This window comes from Gossypium raimondii, chromosome 12 (genome assembly GCF_025698545.1).
Source record: "Gossypium raimondii isolate GPD5lz chromosome 12, ASM2569854v1, whole genome shotgun sequence".
NCBI lineage: Eukaryota > Viridiplantae > Streptophyta > Magnoliopsida > Malvales > Malvaceae > Gossypium > Gossypium raimondii.
In genome coordinates this window covers 47908048-47916426 of record NC_068576.1, presented here as the reverse complement: position 1 = coordinate 47916426, position 8379 = coordinate 47908048, and the positions used below count along the sequence as shown (strand labels likewise).

The 8379-nt window shown below is 30.3% G+C and overlaps 1 protein-coding gene across 1 annotated transcript; it reads left to right on the top strand.

Annotated features, from left to right (window-relative positions):
- LOC105762504 (uncharacterized) lies at positions 1 to 1334 on the top strand. Its single transcript, XM_012580277.2, has 2 exons — positions 1 to 174; positions 720 to 1334. The coding sequence occupies exons 1-2, from the start codon at positions 75 to 77 to the stop codon at positions 1241 to 1243; spliced, it is 624 nt and encodes a 207-aa protein (XP_012435731.1). The 5' UTR covers positions 1 to 74; the 3' UTR covers positions 1244 to 1334.
- Positions 1335 to 8379: the final 7045 nt, after the last annotated feature.

Genomic DNA, 8379 nt, shown 5'->3' with positions numbered 1-8379 from the left:
GAAGAGAGTATAGTTTTAGTCCCTGGTAATGTTTGGTTTCAGTATTAATACTTCATTTGGAATTTTGGTTCGTTATGGGTGATATTCGTGGGACAAGAACAGTTGAAGAGTTGGTACCCCATTTGAATTGGATTGAAGACTCAATGAGACATTACTTATTAGTTCATCTTCCCGGTACAAATCAACACCTTCATCTCTATGTTTCCTTTTTTGCAGTCATTTGGTTCAACATGGGTGATATTCGTGGAACATGAATGTGTTTGTATTCAGAAGCTTTTCTTTTCCTTGTTGCTTTTAAGCCCCTTACAGGCATAGAAATTGCTTTTTTGTTCAAGCAGTGGTGCAAAATGGTGAGAGTAGTAATTAAGAGAAATACTCATTTGCCTTGGACATGTTTTTATACATATCAAGCATATCTGTAACTCCTACCTAAGTTTTGAGTTTATCTAGATTTCAGGGAAAAGTTCTGTTGATAAAAGCGTCATCTTTGAAAATCCTTAATGAATTATTTTCAATTTGACATGAAAACTAAATAAATAAATAAATCAAAACTCCATTATTTCATGCCAAATAAAATTAGGAACAGGATGAATTAATTATACAAATTCCAGAAAACATTTTGCAGTAGCATCAATAGAGGATAGCACCACTTGTTTGTTTAAGTTTTTGCATCACAAAAAATATTTATGTATTGAAATTGAAAAACCCAATTCATATAGGTTTCAGAAAGGAGGAGGTGGACGTTGGACTTGCATACCCTGGCTATGTAACAATCAGTGGAGAAAGAATAGTGAATGATAAGAAATGCACATATTTCGGGCAAGCTTTAAAATTGCCAGAGAATTTAGATATGAAAAAGGTAGGTCAATCTTTCGAGGATGAAATGCTCACTCTAACTTTCCCCAAGAGAACAGAAGAAGAAGAAGACGAAAATGGCAATCCCAGCACTACGAAAAAGAGTTTACAAGAAGAAGAAGAAGAAGAAGAAGAAAAACAAAAAGAAGTAATCAATGAACAAAATCAAACAACACATGAACAACATTGTCATGCTGAGAGTGAGGAACAGAGCAAGCAGACTGATGATGATAATATTGTTAATGCTACTGACAACGAGATGAGAAAGAATGGAGGAATATTGGAGAGGGTTATCAATTTGCTTAGGAACAACATTCTTCTAACACTTGCTTTGGCATTTGCTTTGGGAGTTTTTGCGTCTAAAAGGTTTGAATCAAATGGAGAGTAAACCAACAATTTGATTTGCATATCTGTCTTATTGTTATCAATGAGATACACACCAGCTTTTAACACCTCTATTCATGTAAATATTAAAAACAACTTGCAATAACTTCGAATATTATATGATTGTTGTTTATGTTATTTAACAACATTTTTTTTCTCTTTTCTTGAATCTCTTTTCAATTACTATGGTATTAGAGCTATACCATTTTCAGCACTCATCTCACTAGAAAACTCACTTCCAATCATCTCTTCGAACTAGGTCCGATCATCGGAATCCACACGTGTAGCCTACACGTATCACCGTATAATTTCTACTCTTCTCCCACACACTAATGTGTGAGCCACCCTTCAACCACCATTCATCAGAGTGAGTTTGTTGAGATTCAGTACGTTTAGTATAGTTTTTCATCATATACACTTTTAATTTTTCAAATAGATTGGTTTAATAAAATTTTATTATTTACATTAATATCATTTGTATTTATCCTCGATAGCTTTTGCACGCAAAGTAAAATGTTTAAGCAAATATTGACTCACTGATTACCATACGTTTAACTAATATTAAGTTACATTTTGTGGCTAGATCATAATACAATAGGTAAACTAAATAGTTCATAGTCTAATGAATTGGAATTGAGTAAATCAATTCAAGGACTATTATGTCATTTATCAAGTTCAATTAAAGAGATACTTTGTTTTTGGTATCGGAGCGGGTGACTCCTAGAAGAATGAGACATAAATATGATTGTCTAAACTGACAATACGTTGGACAAGACCCAAGTTGAATAAACTTTATATCATTTTATAGCATCTCAATCCTAAGAAAGTGACTGACTATGCGTGCATTTGATGTATTGAAAGCTTGAGTTCAATTAGTATAGAGTCGAAAGCTAGCACGTTGGGTATATGACTTTTGCAGCATAACTTATTTACAATACTAGAATTCATATCCTAATAAAGGGTAGATGATATCTTTTCATTGACATTAGATAATTGATGGAAAAGTAACGAGGCCACAAGTCAATTTGTCTAAGACGAATAATTTAATTACTACGTGTTAGTGATAGACATTTTTATGAAGGAAGATGTAATTATTACCATGACGTAAAATATGATTATATTGGGTGAACAAATTTAACATAAAGAGATTAAAGATATCTTATGAGGGTAACACAAATAAGACCAGGTCATTGATCGAGCAGATGATAAATTGCTTTCGTAATGGTATATGATGGGGAGAGTTCAATAATGGTACTTTTAGTGGATTGACTCGATGATTAATATTGCAATTAATAGACGAAGAGTCAAAACTTAATTACAAATTATTTGAGTCCTAATTATATATGTTTAATTTGTTCTTTCGCTATCTCGATACAATCCTTGAAGGTTTTATTTGAACCAATACAAGGAATAAATGAAAATGATGAATTAGAGAAATAGATCACATGTATTACTATCTACAAAGTGCGTTTTCTTGCTATGAGTAAGAGATGACTTAGAGATTAAATTACTTTTTGAATTATTTTATTTAATTAATTGTAATTAAATAATTGAAGTTTGAAGTAGAAATTATATTAATTAGTCACCGTAGCTTTTATTGAACAAGACAATTAAATTTATTTACTTGTAGATTTTAGATGGTAAAGTCATCATGACTTTGATGAAATTAAAATTGGGTTGAGAAAATAATTTAATTGAATAAATTCATTAAGCTTATTTTAATTAATTAAATAATATTTTGTAAATAGAAAAATAGTTATTGGGTTAGTTTAAAGACAAAAAAGAAACATATAATTGTACTTAATATACAAATGAACCCAATGAGCCCATTTGATGAGTGATGAGCTTTAAATCCTAGTTCTTAAAGGGTATTCGTTGCCCACTTTAGTCAAACTCAGAGGGATTTTATATTTTTTATTAAAATATTATTATTTTGTTATCTCTTGTTCAACTAAGATTATTGGCTATGGGCTAGGGCAATATATACCCATTGTTTTATAGAGAGATTTATTCATTGTGTTAATCGATTTGTGAATTTAGAGCATAAAGACTAAGCAAGCCGAGGGTTCAAGAATAACAAAGGAGATTGTGTTAGTAGTTAGCTGGAACACAACCTAAAGCGCTTAGCCCAAATCTTAGATACTAATTTGGTAAATGATTTATTGCTATAAATAACACAATGACTTGATTTAGAAAAAAAACTAATTTTTATTGTACAACCAAATCGATTTCTAAACTGATTTTTTTCTGACAAAGTCTTCTCGAAGGTTGATATTGTTCATCCAACTCTGGAGGTGTTGTCCACTTGCTATTTCGACTTGTTGTTTTCATTGAATTCTCTTTTCAGTATGGATCCCTCATGTAACACCCCTAACCCGTATCCGTCGTCGGAATGGAGTCATGAGGTATCACCGAACTAGACACAACTTGGAATAGACATGCAATACATTTCATACTTGATAAATTAATCATATCAAATTACTTATGACATTCATATTTTGAATCTTAAAGCAAACATGATCTCTTAACGAATCATTTATAACACGTGTCGAACATATAACTAGTCACATATTTCATAAGCAATTTATCAAATATATCATTATAACACAATAGCAAGTGCACATATTATCGCTAATGATTCATTTCATAAATTTGTACATACAAAATTTTAACTCAAACAAATCATAAAACAAGCCTTTTGATCATATCATATCCGCACAAATCAACTTATAAAACTACTACAATTATATACTTCTAATTTGACTAACAAATGTCATTTTTTATACTCAATACAAACATTGATCGAATAACTAGTATTAACCATATTCAATCAATAACCAAAACGCTATATACATATATATATATATATATATATAAATATATATCCAAATTTTAGCAAAACATATTTTCCTTAGTAGAATTACCAAATCCTAAAACTAATGTACCCACTCGTCGAACAACTTCAACTTAGCATACACATCTAAAATAAACATTTATCCAAATACCAAAAATGATATCTAATTATCCAATAATTCACATCTAATTTAGTTATATAACCCTTACCATTTCGGTCACAATTATTAAACTTTTGGAACACCTATTCCATTAGCATCATTTTGAGCATAAGTTCTTTTACTAAACAAACCGAATCAAACTTTCAAAGCATCCAAATGCCATTTAAGCATCATCTCAAACAAATTCATCACGAATGTAAGTATAAGTGCTGAAACATGAATAGCTCAAAAGTCATAGTCCATATCTATATCATCATTTTTCCGATTGTCATTACTACAAAACATAATTATTTATCACATATATTGCTTTCATATACCATTCAACTAACATATGAAATAATCTAACTCTATTGACATACTTACTTACCTTATTACCGAATCACAAGCCAAACATCACAAGCATGAATATCATAAAATATAACCCATTAGGAAATGAAATCACAACCAAACATACATGAACATTGATTTCTTAATTAAGCCATTTTGTAACAGCCCGAATTTGGGGCTAGTCGGAATAGTGGTTTCGGGTCCACAAATTCGACGAGAAAAAAATTTATTTTCATTATATTTTTATGGTCTATGATTTCACAAAATGATTTCATGAAAATTTTGTTCGAAAATTTTGACGTTTGGGCGCTCAATTTAGTCAAAAATACTAAATTGTAAAAAGTTCAAAAGTTGAGTTCTATATGTTAAAGGTGTCCAATTGTTATGAAATTTTAAATTGGAGGTCTTTATATGGTAATTAGACCATTGATTAATTTGGTGGACAAAAATGGGTATGGTTAGGCATGTTTCAAAGTTTTTCATTAAGGGCATTTTGGTCATTTAGTTATTAAAATGAATTAAAAACAAAATTAAAAGCCAATTTTTGTCCATCTTCAACCCCTAGGCCGAAAATTGCATGGAGAAACCATGGCTAGGGTTTTTCAAGCTTCCAAGCTCGATTGTAAGTCTGTTCTATCCCCGTTTTTAATGATTTTTACATTTTTGAAATCCTTGTAACAAGATTTACCTATTTTTACCATTGTTTTGAACTAGGGTTTGTGTTTAAAAATTTACCCATGAATGATATGCATGTATTTTGATGTTCTATGGAAGAATATGAATATTTGGAGTGTGATAAACGATTTGTACTAAGTAATTTTCGATGAAAATGCCTAAAAGGATTAATTTGTAAATGTTATAAAATATGTCACAAGTATGTGAATAAATGAGTATTGTGGACTGCTATTTTACGAGCCTAGGGGCAAAATCGTAATTTTGTGAAACTTTAAGGGCAAAAATGTAATTTTGCTAAAGTATGATTTTTGGACTGGAATGAATAGTGTGAATGTTATATAAGTTAAATGTATTGTTATAAATCAAGAAATACGAGAAATTGAAATTGATCGATAAAAAGAAAAGTGAGAAAAAGTGAAAAATTCCCGAATAAACCTTTGGAATAAAAAGGGATATGAATGAAGTGACAGAAATGATCACATGTGTGGCACGGATTGTTTGTAGGTCACTATGTAAAAGTGAAAGTGATGGTCACGTGTGTAGTACTATGTGCAGCTACTATGCGTACTGGATAGTTTCGATCACGTGTATAGTACTATGTGCAGGCTACTACGTGTATCGGATGGTAATGGTCACATGTGTAATACTATGTGCAGGCTAGTATGTAAACCGAACATCATTGATTAATAAGGTGGTTGCTATGTGTTGGATCCACCGAGTATCTGTTATTATTCCGAAGTGTTCATCGGGAAATTGACTAAGTGTAATTGAATAATGGATATAGGTGTGGAATTGAACTGAATATCTACTTAGAAATGGAAAAGTGAATTTTGAATTGAATTGTAATTGAAAGTGAAAAAGTGAAATTATGAAAGAGTACATTTAGCAATAAAACAGTTTAGACAGCAACAATTGTGTGACTTTGAAAAATCACCAAAAATGGTAGAGATTTAATTAGAGGGTTAATAATATATGAAATTGAAGATGAATGAGTCTATTTTCATATAAAAGAAATAGAGTAAGCAAAAGAGTTATATATTTTGAGATATTTGAAGTTTAGTTAGACAGTCGAAATGAGTTCAAAATCCCCTATTCTGACTTTGGAAAATTGTAAAAATTGTAAAAAAAATAATTATGGGATAAAGTTTATATGTTTAGAATCCTCAGTGAATATATTTTCAAGATAAGTAAACAGAAACAATATCTGAATTCTTTACAATGAGATAATTTATTTTTAGTGAAGAGAGGTTAGAACTATCGAGCAGTGAAACATGGGAAATTTTAAAGAATAAAATGTACTATTTGGCTAAACCAAAAATTCTGAAAATTTTATGGTAAGAAGAATGTGAATTTAGTTTCAAGGAAAATTTACGGATCTTAATTTGGAGTTCTGTAGCTCCAAGTAAAAATAATTTAGTGACTCTGACTCGAATAGACAACTTTGAATATACATGTGAGTGAATAGTGAAATTGTAGTTAATGTTGTTTAAGTGTGTTATACACATTAAGGATGTGCAATGGAGAGGAGGAGGAAAATTGGAAGAACATATGAATGATTTATGTATAATTTTTCATATGCTCGATTATAATCAATAAACGATTGAAAAGAAATGATGTTTATAATTGTGCATTATTAGTTATAGTTAAAGTTCATGTGAGAAAATAAAGTTTCATAGAATGTGTATATGGTATACTTGGTATATGATTTGATATGTAGCAATGTCAGAAATGGTTTATGAATTAACTCATGTTGATAAGTTTGATACATAAATAAATGTGGTGCTTATCCATGCTTATAATGCTTATACTATATGTTTATTTTGCTAGCATGTTTGGTGTGTATGCTTAGGCTTTGGCCAAGTTGTGGCTGGATTACGCCACATTAAATTTATAAAATTATGCATTGAGATGGTAAATGTCTAGATGGAAATATGCTTGTGACCATAAAAGGGTGGTAAGGTTTAAAGTTTGTAATCTCTATTAAAATGGTTTATAATGTGGTTAGTCTTCAAAAAGACTAGCTTGCGACTATGGTTGAGTGTAATGTTTATATCTTGTGTGATATGCATAGGAAACGGGAGTGAAAAGGAAATGAAATACTAGGTTCAGGCTTGAAGTGTAAAATGATGCAAAAAATGGACGTTAAGTTAAACGATAAATATGTATTAGTATTGAACTTAATGAAATTGAATTGTACGTGAATTAAATGGAAATTGCAAATGATATGATTTGAATTAAATGAATTATTGTGGTATTGAAATGTATATTGGATTGAGAAATTAAATTGAATCATGAACATGAGAATCGTGAATTAAATGAAATGGAAATGAAGCATTGAATTGCATGAGTATGTATTAGGTCTCAGAAGCCCTATTTGTTACAAATATAGTATTTTGAAGCTATAACGTGAAGATTTATAAAAACATGTTAAAAATTTGAAGAGTTTAAATTTAAATGAAATTTTATAACTCGGTTTAACATGTTTATAAGTGTATGTGTTCTGGTAATGCCTCGTACCCTATTCCAGCGTCGAATACGGGTAAGGGGTGTTACAACGTGACATCGCCAGATTCGGTCATAATGTTTAGACCGAATTTGGGGTGTTACACATTTTTTTTCATGGCTTATATATATATATATATATCCCAAAATCAAACACATCAAGTATTTAACCAAAAACATAGAAAACCAAGCTTAACCAAAATGAATAAGCCATTTTCGCATGACTCATATTTACATATCCTAACATCAAACATATTAACTAGACAATACATGTCATAAGTTCAAATTCAAATTTATAAAATACCAAAGATGGCCGATAGTGTGATAGACTTCTCTGACGATTCCCGAGCTCGTAACCAACCTCCAAAATCTATAAAACAAAGAGCAAACATACACACAGTAAGCTTTCACAGCTTAGTAAGTCATAAGCAATGGAAACATTTAATCATATACAAAATTAATCTAGTCAAACCGAAATAAACCATTATTAACTCATGTACAATTCCAACTTATAATTTCATAAATCAAAACATATAAGTTTTGCATAAATTCTCCTTTGGCCGAATACCCATTCAAATATTAGTACACTTAACTGTTACTTTTTATAATACATTTACATCAT